This window comes from Eurypyga helias, unplaced genomic scaffold (genome assembly GCF_000690775.1).
Source record: "Eurypyga helias isolate BGI_N326 unplaced genomic scaffold, ASM69077v1 scaffold31887, whole genome shotgun sequence".
NCBI lineage: Eukaryota > Metazoa > Chordata > Aves > Eurypygiformes > Eurypygidae > Eurypyga > Eurypyga helias.
In genome coordinates this window covers 1-20,174 of record NW_010264298.1, presented here as the reverse complement: position 1 = coordinate 20,174, position 20,174 = coordinate 1, and the positions used below count along the sequence as shown (strand labels likewise).

The 20,174-nt window shown below is 43.7% G+C and overlaps 1 protein-coding gene across 1 annotated transcript; it reads right to left on the bottom strand.

The window, feature by feature from the left end:
* Nucleotides 1–2,543: 2,543 nt before the first annotated feature.
* Nucleotides 2,544–19,717, bottom strand: MLH1 (mutL homolog 1; the record flags this gene model as incomplete). The annotated part of the gene is made up of 18 exons (XM_010156350.1): nucleotides 2,544–2,798; nucleotides 3,303–3,416; nucleotides 3,780–3,872; nucleotides 4,624–4,788; nucleotides 5,467–5,530; nucleotides 6,351–6,459; nucleotides 8,357–8,505; nucleotides 9,379–9,746; nucleotides 10,431–10,584; nucleotides 11,597–11,690; nucleotides 12,281–12,393; nucleotides 13,993–14,081; nucleotides 14,931–14,973; nucleotides 16,455–16,546; nucleotides 17,145–17,217; nucleotides 18,203–18,276; nucleotides 19,360–19,458; nucleotides 19,589–19,717. Coding segments are annotated over 18 exons (2,190 nt in total), but the record flags the coding sequence as incomplete, so codon positions are not given.
* Between the last annotated feature and the right edge of the window lie 457 nt (nucleotides 19,718–20,174).

The window sequence follows — 20,174 nt, the reverse complement described above, 5'->3', positions numbered from 1 at the left end:
CTAATGCCTGTCAGGCCTGGAGAACTGTTCCCGTAGAATTCTTCTGTTTGCCTGTGACTCGTGAGCAACGGAGTTGATTTGAGCAGCTTAACAAGCGGGCAGGAAGCAGCTCAACCCGGGGTGTTCTGGTTTTGAAAAGCTGAATCTCTGAACTGTTGTGAACACGGCAACTGTGGCTGTGTGCTGTTTGTATTTCTTGGGTTTGCTTTTTATTGGGCTTGAAAACAAGATTTGAGATGAATCTTGTTTCACGAAGCAGGATTCAGTGAACAATCAAAAAAGGAAAAACCCCCAAAACCCAGGCAGCTGTTGACTGAATTGATACCATTAGCTGGTTGTCATTTGGTAATTCATTACAGGCTTAGTGTTTTCACTGATGATTTACTGTAATCATGACTTCAAAATGCATCTTTCAAGAAGAGTTTCCTTAATTTTTTCCCAAGAGAAAGAGAGTTAACCTCTGTCAGGTTGCTTAGAGCTTTGAACTAACATGTATTTAATAAAAAGCTGTTTTAGCCTCACAAATATTTTTCATTTGCTGCCAGAGACTTGGCACTATGTAATTGGGTTTCCATTAAATACCACAAGGGAGAAAAAATTAATAGCTTAAAATACGATTTTCTGGGTTGTTGGTTTTAGGGGGGCGATCAGGAATCTGCAGGACCGTGTGATCAGGACCTGCCACTTGTTGCATGGCACGAGAGTGCACTCCGCCCACCTGCTCCCACGCTTTACGCCTGTTTAAGCATGCTTGTGCACAACTACAGACCGTTTTTAGATGTGCCACAGAGGGAGCCTCTCCTGTTCAACATCAGCTTTACCAAATTGCTCCATTAGGCGTCACATCCGGTTTGGCTTCGGAGTGATGCAGCAGTACGCTGCAGGCCGAAGATGGGGGCTATAGCCATGGCAATGCGTGGCAGAGTCACAATGTGAACGTGCTTCCCGTTACCGTCCCTCTGTGCCCAGTGTCCCCAGTCACCACACAGTAAGACATGGGGCGAAGCCAGTTCACTTCCGAGTTCATTTTGTGGGTGGCTCAGTTGTTAGGCGTGTGGAGGGTGAGCCCTGCGCGTGTCCCTTCCCCACTGCGGGTCTGGCTGGCTCAGGAGGACGTGATGCTCCCGTAGTTCTCTCGGTGACAGCGCTGCCATCAAAGGGGGCCAGTGTGAGGAAGAAGGGGCTTTCTGGAACAGCGTGGGTTTTGTCTGTAGCCCACTCTCAATGGAAGTTCCTGATGGCATTCATTGTTATTTCCAGCTGGCACATCACAAGTGGGAAATGAATGGCACCTGCGGCAGCAGTCTGGGAATAGCTGAAGTGACCCTGCATGTGTTAAGGCTTCTCTTGAGGCCAGTAAAAGCAGCAGCATTTAATCTGAGAGGAATCAGCGTTTTGAACTTCTATCTGGTGCTTTCCGGTTGCAAACTGGTGCCCTTCAGGAATCTTTCTCAGAGCAAGGCAGGTTTCAGGATCTCTGCAATCCAGAGTGTTAGTGCTTCTGCTTATACCAGACCCACGTTCAGATGGAGCAGACATGTTTGTAATGCAAAACTGAAGCTTGCTTTTTTTTTCAGTTTGGATGCTGGATGCCTCTTGGACTTAGAAAATGCTTTCCCTGTTGAGAAACATCCTGGTGTGGATCAGATCTCCCTGGGCCTACTCATTGAACTGGAGACAGTTGCAGTTCAGTGATCACAGCTCATTGCCTCTGCTGCTGACTCTCTGCATTCAGTGTATTTGTTCGGTTAGTTGTTCTTCTAGTGCATATTCTAGAGATAAAGAATGCTTTGGGGGGTTAGAGAGCATTGACAAGTATAAACTGTCTGCTAATGACCTCATTTGGCATGTAGTGGGGAGCACATCTGCTTCCACTTCGCTTCCTCTAAGCCACCCCATGGAAGCTGTGGAGTGGCACCAAGGGCCGCCTCGTGACAATTCAGGTTTGTGATGGTCTCGAGGAAGGCCAGGGGTTAAATTAAAGCTCAAGTATGGATTTTTTTCTGCCTGAGCAAGACTAATGGCTTCCTCTCACATTGAGACCTGTGGTCAGACTGTCAGCTGCAACTCTTCTGTGCAACGAGTGTTTTGTGCATGTTTGTTTGTCAGAGGATGCCTGTTTCTGTTTTCAGACTCCTTGGTTAAAAGGAAGGGATGGGTCTTATTTCAGCAGGGGGTCAGAAATATTGCGAGACTAGCTGTACATTCACACTGTGGGTACTGTCACAACAGTCACTCTTAACAAAAAGGAGGTAGGTAACCCATGTTGCTTTCAAGAAGCAAGCTAAGGTAAAGCACTCCCCCTTCAATTAAATTAAGCTCCACCCCCTTTCACAATTACTTTAACCAATTAATGGTCTTCAAGAGAAGTTACATTCTTAATAGTGAGACTCAAACCATAAGTGAAGATTTTATTTTAGGAACTTCAGTTAGGTTTAAACTTAGTTAAAACAGTTCTTGTTTTTGTCTGATCCACAGAAGGAGAATAGACCACTTGCTATCAGTTCAGTATGACATTCAATCCCCTCCTTCCGTAACTGCGCTTCCGGCTTTATCCTCTACTACATGAAACAGATTGTTCACGTGAATGGTGCGTATCCAGAAACCAGTCTGTAGGAGTAACGACATGCTCAACACCTCTCAAAAACTTTATACAGGTCAGGCAGGTTAGCAAGCTGCAGAATGTTCCCATCTTCTGTGAAGTGCTTAGGAGGTAAAAGGTGAGTCCTAAAAGCTTTGTAAAGGACGTGTTCCACAGTCCATTTCCATGTTGTCGAACCAGAGTCAGAATCCTCATTCTGAAATACAAAAGAAAAGGAACAAACAAACTGAATTCTCTTTTAGTAGAGAACACTCATTAAGAAACTTATGTGAGACTACAGAGCGTAAGAGTCTGCTGGTAATAGGAAGTTCATCCTAGGCAGTCATTAATTTTGAGCTCTGAAAAGGCTATTTGAGTGGTGTCACTTGCAGAATGGGCTAGCTTGGCTAAATGATGAAGGAGATGAAGTTTAATTTACATACATCCTTCTGTAGAATTTTATCCTGGCTCAGCAGGTTCAAGACCCATCCCAGACCCAGCAGCCAAGGACTGTTGTGGTATTAAGTATACTGCAATACCCAGTGTTACATGCTTCTCTCACTACTTCAGGAAATGAAAGCCACAGTCTGTCAGAACTTTGCCACACGGCTATTTGAGTCACTTTGCTGAAAGCAGAGTCAGGACTAGAAGTCTGTAGTTAAAAAAATAAGTTTCCCATGTGGTGGCATTTGTTCATGTGACAAGTTACACAATCGTGTACCTGAGAGCTCGTCAGGTTGGCCTCATCTATTATATACTGCTTTCTGATGGAGTAGAACATAGCCAGTTCTTTACTTAGGCTTTCAAAACACTCCTTTTCTTCGTCCCAGTTTACCTGTTGGAAGAAAGAGAAGTCAGTTCCTAGAATCTGGGTAGCAGTCACAAAGCTTGGTAGAGATTCTTAACATAGCAAAGTTGTAGTAATGGTCTGGCAGTTTTTGTGCTGGTACGGTAAAACTGCAGAATGAAGAGGGTAGAAACGCAGGGTTTCAAATCAAAATATTCAGTCAGTAGTTAGGAACGCAGAGGCAAAGCACAACTAACCAATAACCACAGCAAAAGCTCTTTGAGCGTGTAATAGTACACGTCACCAACTCCAGCCTCCCCTTTGCAGCTTCCGAGGCGTTAACTTGATTCGTTTCGTTCTTGCCTAAACAGAAGTGGTCATTTGTGAACTGAGCGGCTAAAGGGAACATACCTCTGTGGCCAAGCGAAGGATAAACATAGGCAGTCCTTCCAGCGGCGGAACGTAGTTGTCTATCAGAAGTGGTAGCCCAGTAAGGTTTCCTTCCTGCAAGGCAACGCTGCTGCTTCGGTAAAAACAATAGAAGTTTCTTTTTTGTGCTAAAACTGTTACCTCTTGAGAGACTATTCCTGCCAAACGTAGTGAGCCTTAGGAGTATCTGAAGTTACAGGTATCCAAAGCCTGACGCCAGGCAGGCATTGCAGGAAGAGGGTTAGCAGTGGTGGTGACTGTCGTGGCCTGGATTTAAGTTACTTGGCTCAAGGAGACCTGAATTCAGCCACCTTCTCCCCCTCTAGCCACTGACTACGCAGATCTGGCTTCCTAGGAGAATATCCAAGTGAAGTGCCTGTGCTATGTGACCCCTGATGAGGCTGTTCAGGTCTGTGTAGCCCAAGGGATGCGTTAGGCCGCAGAAACAAAGACACATTGAGAGCAACAGGCCGCTGTAGCCCCGCCTGCCCAGAGCGCTGGCTAAGCTGCACACCTTGCTGGACAGGAGGTCTGCGTTCCAGTTAATTAGTAACTACATTATTTTATTTCGTAGCTAATTAAATACAGACTTTTTTTGTGTAGCACCCTTCTAAAAGCAGCGTAAGTCCTGAGCCTTTTTAATGGAAGGGGTAAGCCACCTACCTCTTACTGGAGGTAGCTGTTAGTGAGTACTGCGAGCAAACTACTGTTATCTGTTACCAAAACATAAGATCAGAATTGTTTAGGTTGGAAAAGACCTTTAAGATTGTCAAGTCCAACTGTTAACCTGACACTGCTATTTAATGCCAGAAGTAATAGTAGTCACCTCATCAATTTCAAGAGAAAAGTAGTCTTTCAACATTTCAGTCTTCTTTTTCAGAAACTCCACAATGTACTCGGCCAGCCCTTCTTTGGGGCCATCTTCTTCTGTCCAGCCACTTTCAGGATCCTCTAAAGCAAGCATTGCAAGCTCATATAAAGGAGCTGGCTCCTAAAAATGGGAAAGGCAAAAACTGTTGTTCATGGTGAACACGCCATAGTGGAAATGTACAGCTTCTTCCCTCGCACACAGAAACGAACTGTAACGTACCATTAGTGACCTGCAGCACAAACAGGTCTGCTCATCACAACCACTACAAAGTATGATTTCTTTCTGATTAACCCTGTGCAGTCCACAGTCCTGGGAAGTGCTGTGATCTTTCCAGAATAAAGGCTGGCAGTCAACACTCCCTTTCTGACAGACTGTGTATTCAAATGCATGATCTGTCCTGGTGTCATGAGCAACAGCAAAGCTTGGTGAGTGCCTGCAGGTGACACTAAGCATGAGCGGCCGGGATGACAGCTTACAGTAGTAGCTACAAAATCGTTAACGGTTCTTACATTCTATTCTTACTGTAAAAGAAACAAAACACCACTCTTGTATAATTTTACAGGTTGTTTTTTGTCCACTACACTTGTCTGAAAGAACAGGCTCAGTGTAAATAACTTTTTAAAAAATCTTTTTATATAGGATATAATGAGAAATCATACTTACAGACAACCTTAAGACCCCGAAGTTTGCAAAGTCATAAATAAGTATCTGGTAGAAGAGTTCTTGGCTAAATTGAAAGAAAAAAAAAAAATGGTTACATGGACAGGATTATAGGATATAATGAGAAATCATACTTACAGACAACCTTAAGACCCCGAAGTTTGCAAAGTCATAAATAAGTATCTGGTAGAAGAGTTCTTGGCTAAATTGAAAGAAAAAAAATTGGTTACAGGGACAGGATCACCCATCTCCAAGTTACCCTAATTAAGAGGGGGAAGTAAGGGTCATCTTGGATACATACATCTGATGTACGTATCCATTCATATTAACAAGGATCTTGCTTTAACTAAACCCTGTAGATTTCACATGCACTGTCTAGGCGTTTACTACTCAATCTGTTTCTTGGTTCACTCAGCCACACTGGTGCAGAAACGTTACATACTCGAGCACGCAGCCGCTGTCAAGTGATTCCAGACACCTTATCTTTCAACCTCTTTGCTCCTTTGCTGCACTGCAAGAAACGCAGAGGAGCTTGGAAATTGTCAGATGTGCCTGTCTTCAGTAGATTCTCTTGCTTGTTTACAAAGCTTACGTAGCTGGCCCTGTGAGGCTGCACATGCAAAACACAGACTCTGTGTTGTCATCACATCCCACGGCATCTCTTAACCCAACCAGATGCAGTGTTCTACAGGACTTTGCCGAAGCGTTTGCTTGCTTGTCTTTATACACACAGTGCGCTGCAGACTATGATGGAGCAAATAAAATGTCTTTCCCTTCTCCCAGTCTGGGAGCACACAACACAGTAGCTGGCATTTTAATTACACTGATTCCCTGCGACTTTTCCCAAGCATGCCAGACTTGTTTCCACTGGCCTAAACTGACAGCTTAGTCTTTAGCCTCATGACTTTGCAGATAGGCAACAAGAAAACAATGCTGGGTTTCCTGTCATTTCCTTCCCCCTTGTCATCAGCTTGGTAGCGGTTGGTTATTTCCACCACCAGCAAGTCTGACAGCTCCTTTACCTGAGTTTCGTCGTATTGAGAAGGTAGAGTTTTGTCTGGTACTGGGCCAGAGCCCACTGAGGACTTACACAGCCAACAAATGAGTGATCATGTAGCATCTCCTGAAGATCTGAAACAGATGAGGGAGTGGGGAAGAAACAAAAGGATATGGTTTCATATTTGCAACCCTGCACTAATGTATTTAGTTGAGTTGTTTGTGTGTCTTTTTAAAGTCTCAGGTTACTGTTCAGTCACTACTACACCCCTGCTGCTTCTTATAGGCTTGAACGACCCATTATTCACATGTTTTGAAGCATTAACCATTTGTGTGCATACATACATATATAAACACAATAAAACAGCCTTCCAGTTCCTGAAGGGGCTACAAGGAAGCTGGGGGGGACTTTTTACAAGGGCCTGTAGTGACAGGACAAGGGGTAACGGGTTTAAATTGAAAGTGGGGAGGTTTAGATTGGATATCAGGAAGAAGTTCTTCCCGGAGAAGGTGGTGAGGCACTGGCACAGGTTGCCCAGAGAAGCTGTGGATGCCCCATCCCTGGAAGTGTCCAAGGCCAGGCTGGATGAGGCTTAGAGCAACCTGGTCTAGTGGAAGGTGTCCCTGCCCATGGCAGGGGGGTTGGAACTGGGTGGTCTTTAAGGTCCCTTCCAACCCAAACTGTTCTGTGATATTGAAGCATACGTGAGAATAGTTAACAGTTAAACTACAAATGCAGATTAAAAAGAGAATCTGTGTTTGACTTGAATAGCCTTCCAAGATTTGTTTCCAGCCAGAGGAGATTAGTCAGGGTGCACAAACATGCTTCAAAGAAAACCTCCAATGTAAAACAATTTTACAACAGCAGCAACTAATACTGTCAGACTAAATTCTGAAAGTGTGATAGAATAGGTCCATAATTTATTTATTTTTTTCTCCCAAAATAAGTTTCTGGTCTTTTTTTTTTTTTTCTTCAATATATAAATTAAAAGTATGACAAGTCAGATTCCACCATAAGAATCCATTTTAGGCACTTCACAAGAGTGACGTGTTGCAGTCCTTGGGAGCAGCTTCATCACAGGAGCTTGGCCCTGCAGTCACAGCACGTACAAAGCACCACGCTACCCAAATTCCGTTGTTACCTTTTCCAACAGAATACAACACTGTGAGAAGAATACTTCTTACAAAGGTCTCTTTAGGTATTTCTTACACAACTGAAGCCAAGACACAACCTCAAACAGCCGTGCAAGTTCTACCACACCTTTTGACAGATTTTGGGACGTTGCATGGCTCGGACAACTGCTTAAGTATTTAAACGGTCAGTCAGTTACCAGCCCAGTGCGAAACCTTTCTGGACCACAGGTGTAAGTACATGCTTTGTAAAGATCAAGAATTTATGAAAGAGTTACCTCTGACAGATATCTCTCAGTCCAGCTGCTTTAGCTGCAGAGCTTCCCGGTTCTTACTACCAGAAAAATCACAATAAACTCAACAGAAAACCCAGAACGCATGACAGCCCACACGACTCAGTTCGTCAGAGTGTTGGGACTCGGTGGGAGTCTCGAGGCAGCCAAAAGAGCTAAGAGGGGAAACAACCCTAGGAGGGATGACAAACCCTTCGCCTTTTTCCCAAGTAACTCTTACCAGAAGAGAGAATAGTTTTTCAGCAGTCTCATAATTTCATATAAGTGGGACAGATACAGGTGAAAACAAAAAGCAAAAGCAGCAAACAAAACCATTTATCAAGCCTTTCCCAGTCTACTTCATAATCATGAATCGAAGCAAAATTTTTGCGATGAGCATATCGTGGCTGTCTGAAAATTACAGAAGCCCTTTGCTTTTCAAGCTGTGATTTTCTAGCATTATTAGTTACGGTGCAAGTTAAGCTTTGCAAGCTATTTAGAACGCGCAGAACCCCCACCAACTAACCAGGTACAAAAAAGCCTGTTAAATACCTTTTTCCTCAGCAGTTCAGATGGTCACACTCAGTTGGTGGAATAACGATAAGCTGAGAAGCAAAAGGCTTGCTTACTTGCATGCGCCTGGTTACTGATTTCCTCCTGGAGAGTCAACACACTCGTCAAATGGATGATTCTCCTCCTAGGGGTGCAGGCAGCAGTCATGTCCTTTCTCGTGTCATCCAGCTCCATTTCTACGTCCGCGTCTTCCCGGGGTCTCTTTCTGCCATACCGAAACAACAGGAATTCTGTTCAGTTCTCTTAGGCAAAACACACCAACAGATGGGATGTTCAGTTCACACGCTGAACATTAACACGGGGAACGCAGGAAGTTTCCCAAAGGTTTCCAGAAAAAAAAAAGAATGACTTTCACCTCACTTCCAGTACTGATCGCATCACACAGCCCATGTAAGCACCAAGGGAACTGGGCTCTGAAGAGCACATCAAAAAATATTGCTCTTTCTAATGATTTCCACCCCCCACCATAATAATTTTTCTGTAACACTGGGGGCAGGGAGGGAAAAATCAGATTCCTTCAGAAGACTTGGGCCCCTCGTAACAGCTCCTGCAGGAGCTATCGAAGGATTAGCACTGGTCTTATTATCAAAGGATCGCACTGGTCTAGTGGAAGGTGTCCCTGCCCATGGCAGGGGGGTTGGAACTAGATGATCTTTAAGGTCCCTTCCAACCCTAAATATTCTATAATTCTATAATTACAGCACTTGTGTCATTATAGGGTAGCCTCTGCAGAATTCAGCGATGTAGCTGCCACGCCCCCACAGAAGGTGGGTCTCCAGAGGGAGACGGGCCCGTACGATCTCCCCATACTGAAGTTAACGTCACTCTTCACGCTGCTTCCTGCCTTGCACTGTGCATGAAAATCCCGTTCCAGTTACAAAACGTATCGCAAGTTCTGTCATTTACAGTTCACGGCTGAAGTATGACTTCTCAATAAAAGCCATGGAAAATTATTCTAGGAAAATTTTTCCTTCTGAAAAAGCAGAATTCCAAAGAGATCAGAAAAACGTTCAGTTTCAGGGCCGTGCCACGAAATAAACAGGTAGCCTTGCGCTCGCTCGGGGAAGTCGAGACTTACCGAGAAGGCACTGTCTCAGGAGACACGTGTCCACTCTCACGCAGCCCCCCAGGCCGCACCGTGTCCTCCCGAACATCGGCCATTTCAGTGGCATTGGCCAGGTCACTGACATCTTCCATTTCAGCATCCCGTGGCCTGGCCACACCCTTGGGAGGTCCTGCATTAACCTCTGCCGTCGCTTCAGCGGGGCCCGTACTCCGGGGGTTGTTCGCTGGCTGAAGAAAAGCATCTAGTTTCTGCTCCCGGGAATCGGTGCGCACCATCTGGTGCGGATAAACCTTGTCACTGGTTCCTTTGGCAGCCGCGGAAGGGTTCGCTGCTGCCTTTACAACCTCAGTGGAAGAGCAGTCGGCGCCTGGAAGCAACGTCTGCGTTCAGATTTGGGGGAGTGAAGAGAAGAGGTTGAACAATAAGAAAAGAACCCAGGAAGATCAGCCACGCTTCTCACAGCATCTCACCGCTCAAGCACCACAAACACAGCGTCAGCTGCTTAGACAGGCTGCCAGCTCTGCCCTTGCTAGCCCCACAGCATGTATGTCATCATCTTGGCAGTTCACAACATCTGAGCTAAAGTTAAGATCCCTTTGTCTCAAAGGGAAATATCTTTAATATCAAAACCCAAAGAAATTTGTTTTTAAAAGATTAGGAAGTCTTCTGCATTTTTTTCTGGTTAGATTTAAATCCAAAGTGGTGTGAAATACATAGGGCAATTTCCTCAGTCACATGTCCTTCACATAAACCAGGGCAGACAGAATAAAAACCAGTTTACCACATGTGAAGGCTAATACACATGTAACACCAAAAAGACTGATCAGATACTTGAAAGAAAGGTAGTTAAAAGGTTTTTGTACACTTTTTCTCTCTTCTGCCCCATTGTTAACACTGGTCTATTAAAGCAGTTTCATCCCTGAAACGTACAGCAAAGATCTCAAGCTGTCAGTGTCACAGTGATGACTACCAATCCCTGCCTAGACTGCACCACTGAACGGCGTAAACATGTCCCCAGCAGCTAAAACAGTGCCGAGCTGTGGTCACATCAGACGTGTTCTCACCTGAGTGAAGTACATCCGTGAAGAATTAGAGCCCAGCAACTTGCTCTCTACATGCTGTTGCACACGCTCTAGAATACTATCTTCGTGAAGGAAATGCACCTCGTGTTTTGTAGGGTGCACATTCACATCTACATTCTGGGGGGCTATTTCCAGGCTGGAAAACATTTTAGAAAAAGTTAACCTAAATTTTCCCGTGGATGGCAGAGGGGGCACAAATTGGTTCAGTATAAAATCTGTCAGATTTGAATCATAGAATCACAGAATGGTTCGGGTTGGAAGGGACCTCAAAGACCATCCAGTTCCAACCCCCCTGCCATGGGCAGGGACCCCTTCCACTAGACCAGGTTGCTCAAAGCCTCATCCAGCCTGGCCTTGAACACTTCCAGGGATGGGGCATCCACAGCTTCTATTACTCCATGCGGAGAAGCCAAACTTGGCCCAAAACCTACTCAAGGTATGCCAAACAAATCTGACTGTACTATATTAAAAATACTATTAAAATAATTACTGTGAAGAACTCTATTCCCCATTCACCAAGATCACCTTACATAAGCTTACATACTTCAATCCAAACCCTCCATTGTACTACTACAAAGAAGAGGTTTTTTAAATCTCTTTTTACTTTTTACTTTACCTGGCCTACAGTTACAAAGCCAGGTTATCCATTTTATGTCATGTTCTCCAATTTTTAAAGGACAGCTTCTGTTCGATTTTAGGTATTACTTAACCGGTTTTAAAAGTATTTATTTCCTGTAAGCAGCAGGAAATTCACTTTCTTGTTGCGTTAGCATACCAAGAACAGTAACTGTTGAAAATACAGATACAAATATAAATCCCAGCAAGGTAAAATTTAGTGAGTATGGAGTAAGTGATCTGACTGCTCTTAAGTGCTCCACCGTATTCCTGGTGTAACTCATTTTCCTAAGTGGAGAGCATCCATAATACAGAAGGACTTAAGCTGAGATTGCAGGCGCTCGCTACTTCTGAAAATGAGGCTCTTCTTAAGATTTCTTTAATGTTATTTCATTATCTCCTGGCTGGCAATTAAGCACCACAGTGCAATGCTTAACACTACTATCAGGCACCCAAATGTCCTTCTGAACCGACTCACCCTAGCTATATCCTACAAGATAGCACTAAAAGGCTACTTCTTCCTATTACCTTACCTTAAGTATAGGAACGGATGCGTACTTTTTGGCAAATAAGCAGCATACACAGTTTCTATGGCTTTGCGCAGCGCGGCTGACTCTACCAGTCGATCTGAAACACAGAACACAACGCTGTTTCGAGGAGCCGCGTTGAAACGCGCTGCGCAGCGCCCAACTACTCCTTCAGACCAACGCCTTCATGCTTGCTGTCTTCAAAGGGCACACGTTACACCCGTTTTTCCCAACACCTGTTTATTCTACCTATAAAACCAGGAACAGGGAATATCTTCTTACTGTGTTTTATAGTTAGAAATATTTTTTTCCCCAAATATTGAAGTAATCGTACTACCTTTTCATCACTTCATACAGTCAAGGTTTGTTGCATCCTACGCCAACGTTGCTACGGAACGGAGACACCGCTCTGTGTAAGTTGGCGGGACACAATCATAGCCTTGATACTCCACGGGCTTAAGTTTCTTTAGGTCCAGTCTTAGCTGCTTTCCACTCTTTACAGTGCAAAGCTCAGTTCACGTGACAAACAGAAAAACACCTTAAGATCTACAATTCATGGATAGACTTCTTCGTCAGCGTTTTAAGAATGCTCACACATTTTGTAGTTTTTCAGAAAGATTTGTTCTCCAGATCATTACATACACAACATATGGCTGGTACAAAATGCTGCCTTTTTTTTTTTAAACTTACGGTTTATGAAGAGCAAAAATATGCATTTCTTCACAGAGTAGTTTGCGTTTGTGATGTAGCCTTTCATTTTAAAGGCCAGACTTGCATCTTCACAGCCCACTTCTATCAGTTCTCTATTGACAGTCGACAGAAACACAAGAAAACCAAAGAATTCTTCTGTTGGTGCAGATTTGGAACAGTTCTCACTAGTAGCGATATACTGGCCTACATTCTATTTATATCACAGTTAATGAACATGTTAGAATTATCTGAGAGTTCAAACATTCATTGCCGAGCCACAAACATTAGTGAACCTGAACCATGTCATTTCTTCCTGCTAGTAAGCGTAAGGTAGTAACGTGGTACGACTGCCGTCTGCAAGACGCTCAGTATATCATTCGTAATACCTTAACGTATCACAGTACCCATAATATTATAGATATCTAATACACACTGAAGTCAGTAACAGTGACAGACAAGGACACTTCGAAATCGTCAGCAGCCAGGGAAGAACATTCTTTTTCTTGAACTCCTCTCTCCACTTTTGCCAGTCTAATATTTATTGGTGGGCTGTTAAGAAGCCATAAAAATGTAAGGTTTTTTCTTGCTCATGCATATAGAGCCTAACATGATCAGTTTTTGTAATAGTTCTTATAAACTTTCATGATTCTTTAGTCCAGGAAACCCACTTGTGTAGTCTGTGAGCGCTGCTCTCTTGCAAGGCACTATGCCAGCTTCTAAAGTTATCACAGAGAAGGCTTATGGGCTACTTGTTTCCAGTTCAACCTCAATATCTGAGTGCCATTTTTAGTTGTGTTCATTTTTTAAGTCGAAATAACAAGCTAGACTAAAGACCATCTGAAACTGGGTAAAATAAAAGCTTCACTGGAAAACGTATGTTCAAATCATCTACATTAAAACATGCTATTTATTCAGAACTGTACGAAGGAAAAACTGGATCAAACAAGCATTAGTAGCAGACAAAACCAAACGTGGAAACCCAAACGTGGAAACAAGCAACACTGCAAACCTTAGCGCTAAGCAGCGCCTCTGTTTGGCAGCATTTCCCAAGGGGGTTTCCATGCATGAAAAATTAGATGCCTTACTTGTGAAGAGTGACTTTCAGTAAGTGAATCAAACTGATACCCAAGTATTCACGGGACAAATTCATTCCACAAGTGTGTCTGAGACCTTCACAGCTGACTGTTTTTATAGAGAGAGAACTCTTCCTAAAGCAGCAGATACGTTTTCACAAGACACTCGGGTTTATTTGTTTTCAGCATCTCTTGCTGGTTTACTCAGCCTCAGATAATGTAGCTGATATTAAAATATTCAACTGTAATATTTCAGAGAAACAGTTTTGAGAAGACTCAGAAATTTGTCAGACAGCAGACTGCAGTAAGAAGTGGTATCGGTAGTGTAGAAAGAGGCTAGAAACTTGACGAGAATACAGGTGCAGCTTTTTAAATAAGCACACAGCAGGTTGCAAGCAGATGGTTCCCTGTTAGTGCATTAGAAGAACAGCTTTGCAACTTTGCTCTTTCCTCTGATACACTGAAAAAAACCAAGGTCACACATTCTGCAAAACAAAGGAGAGCTCTATCACTGCAGTACTCTCGTCTCTGTAATTCACCTTGAAGGACACTGGAATTAGCACAGCCCATGTCCTTCGAAACGAGAAAGGAGACTTCCTAGAAAACTGTGTGTCAAAATGAAACTCGCCATCAACATACCTGCTAACAGCATTTCCAAAGACAGACCTGATGTTGTCCACTGTCGAGGCATTCGATAAGGTTCTAACATCTGACACGGTATCACCTTGCTGAAGGGAGCAGAAATGAGAATCAATCAATCAGCTGGGGGGGACTTTTTACAAGGGCCTGTAGCGACAGGACAAGGGGTAATGGGTTTAAATTGAAAGTGGGGAGGTTTAGATTGGATATCAGGAAGAAGTTCTTCCCGGAGAGGGTGGTGAGGCACTGGCACAGGTTGCCCAGAGAAGCTGTGGATGCCCCATCCCTGGAAGTGTTCAAGGCCAGGCTGGATGAGGCTTGGAGCAACCTGGTCTAGTGGAAGGTGTCCCTGCCCATGGCAGGGGGGGTGGAACTAGATGGGCTTTAAGGTCCCTTCCAACCCAAACCAGTCTGTGATTCTGTGAAAATCACAGCTCTGGCTGAGGTTTCAGAAACAGTAACGTTTCTAATGAAAAGGCGTGTGGCATAACATCACTGTGATGTTTTGCATTATTGTTGACTTATTTCAGAAAAGCAATAGATGGTAAATGGCACAATATTAAGAGATTTGCTGATCACATCAGACCCATTCAGGCTCACAACTCCATCTTTGAAAACGAGGAACGTCGGCATCTCAGTGAACAGGTATCAAGAGCGACACCAAATGAAGGAACCCTATAGCCCATGAAACAGCCCAAAACTAAACCAAAATAAAAAGCTGGCCACACAGAAAACTCCTGACACACTGATTAAAAGTAAACAAGGCAAAAATATGTGTGTTTTCTGTCCAAACTGCATCAACATACTCGCCAACATTTCAGTAGGAGGGAGTTTTTTCTTCCCATTGCAAAACATGCAGTGCAGTGTCTGTGGCATTTTCCTGTATGTGTATACATGTACACACGCCCAGAGTGAAGTTAAAGACTGTATTTACATACCTTTTTAAGTGAAAAGCTGATGCCCGAGTTATGGATGGCATACCTGGAAAAGAGGCAAACATAAGACTGCAGTATGTGAAAGAATCCATTTCCCTGGATGCTGGAAAGCAGCTAGTAACAGGAGCTGGTTTATTTCCTGCTACACAGTAATGTGATTTAAGCCAAATCGAGGTTTGGTAGACTAAACAGCTACAAAAATAAGTGTTTTCTATTTACCAATTCACCTCCAACCATAAGGAAACTCAAGGATCAGCTTAGATTATTTCTCAAAAAAAAGATCAACTTCTACAGACCTGGTTAGTCCAATTTCCCTGCAAAGGTTTACCAGAACCTATACCTCCTGGGTATAACGGAATTGAGTCTCAGCTGCTATGGAGAAGGGTCTGAAAAATGGCCAGCTCACCCTTCTAACCTCCCCAATCCTAATGGTTCAGCTGGATGTGATCCCAAGGCCAGGTTCTCACAGACCACAGTTGCAGAACCCTGACTCAGCCTTCTAAGAACGTTGCTAAGTTTTGAGAAAGAACACACAGGAGAACCGTGCAGGATGAGAAATGTAAAACTGCAAGTAGGGGTTGGACTGTGGTGGCCAGGACAGTTAGTAACTCAAAAATTCAAGAGGAAAAAAAAAAAAAAGATGCAAAATTTTAATGGAAGAAACCCCAACAAGTTGGAAATCTGTAACTCAGCAACATTTCAGATCAGCCTCTTCCATGGGGCAGCGGGACCTGACCCTTCCTTCACCTCCTGGCTGAAGTCTGCCTGGACAGTAAAGATGCCAAAGTAGCTCCTTCAGGCAGCCAGCTAATGCTTAGCACACACTCTTGCTACTCTTGCCCAGCTTTCGTGTTTACTGAAAGCGCAAAGCGGTTATTTCCTTTGGGGCCCCCAACATAAGAAGGGTATTGACCAAGATATGCCCCATCCCTGGAGGTGTTCAAGGCCAGGCTGGATGAGGCCTTGAGCAGCCTGGTCTAGTGGAAGGTGTCCCTGCCCATAGCAGGGGGGTTGGAGCTGGATGGTCTGTAAGGTCCCTTCCAACCCAAACCATTCTGTGATTCTATTCTGTTTTGGTTAAATTGTGTAGATCCTGCTTGCAAAGCCTCTGCACGTGGCAAAAGATGCCCTGAGGGGACCCAGGAAGGGGACATCTGGTAGCTAAAGTGAGATTTTAATTTTTTTTCTTTTTAGGACGTGAAATTGCTGTTCAGCTTTTTCACACTCAGCCAAATCTCAAAGCTCTTGCAGAGTTTTCACTTGGATTCTGTTCAGCCCAAGTTCATTGAGAGTTGACTCATTCAAGTCTATCACCGTTTGTTTGCTGGAACTTACTAACAGTCATAGTCTGAATATACTGCTACTCCTCTGGTATCAAACTGGACTGGCATCTGACACCATACAGTAACAGAAAGTCTCAAAACCAACAAAAAATGACAGCACGCACACATATGCCAGTCCCTCTGAAAATCCCTGGTTCTTGGGTGATGGCAGGAGAAAATATCTGAGCCTCCTATTTCAGTTTACCTGCTAACGACTTCTAGTATTTTTGCATATTCTTCATTTGGGTTTTTTAAAGCTTTCCTCCTTGTATTTACATTGTAAAAAAGATCTTCAACCTAGAGAGAAAAAGATCACAATTAAAAACAATTTTTAAAAATCTTCTCTCACTCTATAATTCATCTAAATCCATCCCCTGCAGAGAGACTTCCGCAGAGACTTCTCCCTGCAGAGAAATCTTCCAAAAACCTTTCAGTTTATGAAGGGTCAACATTCCATTTCTTCCTCACCTGCTTAAGTCCACCTAACAAAATGCAACTCCAGAGAAACGTATGTTTTCAAGTATTTCGGTACATCAGTATTTTTACCAGTTAACGACAACTCTACAGCTCACTTTGCAGTGACAGTTACATGCAGATGACAACGGATTTCCTGATTGCACTGTGTTCTGATGAAATGCAAATCGGCATTGCAACAGTTGCTGCAATCAAGACTGTTAGTACAACAGCAGCTTAAATCGTTGGTTTTCACTATTCATTTAACTACCTGACTGTCTTTGGGGAAGACAAAAGCCCCAACAAAACCACACAGCATCATCACTTGGAAAAGAACTCTACAAGGTGATAGTGTCGGGGACCTTACACTGTAACACATACCAGTAAGTGGTGCAAGCATAGTGACCAGGAAACAGAAGAGGGAAGAGGCACAGAAACCTACCGTGATCTGAGTCCCTTGGTTTCCAGCACAGGGTTTTGGAGGGGCCTTAATTTTTCCATCACTGTAACTAGCTCTAGGAATTAAAAAAAAAAACTGTCAGACATCTGGATTTACTGGGGAGGAGCAGACACAGGCAGATGACGACAAAAGGGAGAAGACAAAAGAAATCCCGCTCCTCCCAGCAAAAAACCCGGGACATCGACAACTGGCTGCAACCTCCTCTTTCTGCTAGAGGAAAACTGCCTTCATGGACCTTAGGACCCAGAGGGGCAGTGGGAATATCACCAGAGAGAAAGGAGCAGATAACAAAATACATGTTTTGAAATTGTATTACTGACACTTTTCCAGTAAAAGCAGAATTACCGTGTTTTAGCCTTGAGCATAGGAGATTTCTGACCCACTTAGGCCTTTCAGCAAGTTATACAGGTGCATAATTTCAAAGGGCATACTATTTTTCCCCTCTCATATACCCTACATACTTAATACATGAAAGAGCATAGCCATACAATATTCTGAAAAAACAAGATGCAAAGCTTTTCTTTTTTTTCCCTTCTATTTCTTAAAAGTAGTCAAGAAATCAATGGAGCAGCTTGCTTTTACTTAGGGTCTAAGTTTTCAGAAGAATATTCAAAACCTTTTTAGGATAGGATTAGGAACCATACAAGAGCAAGTGAAACTCTTAAGTTCCCTTGCTCAGAGATGTATGAAATTTGCAAGATATGCTGACTGCATATAAATATGATTTTACCCTGAAATGGAGAAAAAGACAGAAAAATTACACTACATTGGCTGCTGAAGTAGAAATCCCTTTAAGACTCAGCCCCCCCCCCCTCCCCCCTTTTAAAATATGTTGTTTAGGTAACGCTTACCCTTTACAGTCTGGAATAAAACCCACTCAAACTATGTTTTCTCACCTTCTAGGTCTTTCCTGTGCCTACTCTAGAAACACTTAATTCCCTACCCTGCCATGCTCCTGAATAGGAGCACTGACAAGAGACTTAAATGCCCCTGTTCATTACCGCACACGGGAGAAGCCGCTTGGACAACGGGCCGCGTACCTGTACGCACACTTTGCGTCGGCTGTTTTAGTTGTTACCGTAACGTGGGCGACGTGACTGATGCTGGCCAGTGCCTAGAGAGAGGGAAAGCATCTTTGTGAACCTCGGTCTGGAGGCGACTGAAGAGTGTCCACACTTCAAACAACATCGGTAAATTCTGACAGACTACTTGCAAGGGATTATTAAAAACCCTTACAAGAAAGTCACAGGTCAGTAAAGTTCTAACAAGTTTTAGTATCCAGGACCTTCCTTTGGCTTTTGTAACGTTTCATCATCTCTGACAACACAAGCAACTAAACATGTAAATGAAATTTGCAAAGTTATTACAGTTGTGCCCTTTTCTTTCTTTCAGGTTAAAAAAAAGAACTGGAAGGTTTTAGCCTTCCTCATCCCTGCTCAAGTTGTTCTCTTGAATTTAGGCAATATTACAAAGTTAGGTTACAATGGTTTTCCTGGAAAACTCAACGGACTTGCCTACACAACTTGCTGAAACCAGCCTCAGGACCAGACTCCACTGGCTGTGGAGCTGGTTACGTCGAAAGTGCATGAGGAGATGACTCAAGCAGCCCACCCTCTGGAGCACGCAAGGATCTACGTATCTGAGCTCATGCAACACACTTATATATCTTCCTGCCCACCTGGAGGGGAAAAGCAGAACTAGACTGAACATCCTGGACTGTCCTTTCAGACCAGTACAGATACAGCCTATGAGAAGCTGGAGCACTAGTCCATCTGAGGGGCAGAGACACTAGACTTGACTTAACAGCAAAAGCAAAGGAAGACAAATGCACATTTCAAACATTTATTTCTAAATATTATAGTTAGACAAGTGTCTGACATCACAGATCCACCTTCCACTCAGATCTTCCGTTGTCTTTAACCCGTAGGTTCTTGAAGCAACATCTGAGATGACAGGCCTTGTTTTACTTTAAAAACTGAATCCTACTCCAGGAAGCCAAGAGCACACACACATCCCCCTAGGCAGCCATCTAATCTTGGAAGACACAGAAAAGTATTTTGAACTATATTCACGTGGCAGACTCTCTCAGAAAACAGAACCTTCTGTGAAGAGCATCGTGAATGAGATGGCATGCAAACCCCACCACAACAGGAGAACAACAATGAAAGAACAGTTTCAAACCTGAGGAAGTGCTTACCTCGCCCCTAAAACCGTATGTAGAAATACTAGCCAAGTCTTCAAATTTTTGCAGTTTACTCGTAGTAAATCTCTCACATACAATGTCCAGATCTTCTTTCTGTGTGAAAGGGAGAAGTCATAGTCACTCTCCATGTTTTTTTTCAGGATCAGAAACATTTATAAGCTGAAGTAAATTTTAAAACGTAGTATTAAGCATCAGCATACAGCTGTCAACTTCATTTACTCACTCTGATACCGCAGCCATTGTCTTGGACCTGGATAAGCTTCAGACCACCTTCTTTAACTACCACCTGGATACTCGTAGATTTAGCATCCAAACTGCAGAAGTCAAGAAAACTTTCTTGAGAAGAAGAATTCTAGAGAATAAAGGACTACATGACCTAAGCTGAATTCTAATTCATTCTCACGCAAGTGATAGTTGTTTCCACTCATACTGGGATTTATTCTGTTTCAAGTAAGCCTTTATGGTCTCCTTCCTCTTTTCTAACAGTGATACGGTGTTCTAAACCCCCGTCTACCACAATTACGAGGAAACCTTCAGAAGTTTCGAAAATCAAGGAAGGTGCCTTGTCCAAGAACTAGCGCGGACGCGGCTGCTCGTGGCTGACACAGCTCCCTGCGTTTCCCAGCGAAAAGGCAGCAGTTTTCAACCCCACACAGGCTTTACCTTCGAGCCAAATAACCGAATTATTAACCCGACACCGGAAGCAAACGATTCATAAGCTCCTCCAACAACCACCAGGCAAACCCAGCACCAAACGTCGGCAGCTGCCAGCGGAGCGGTGCTGCAGCGCCGTGCGGGCGCACGCGGCC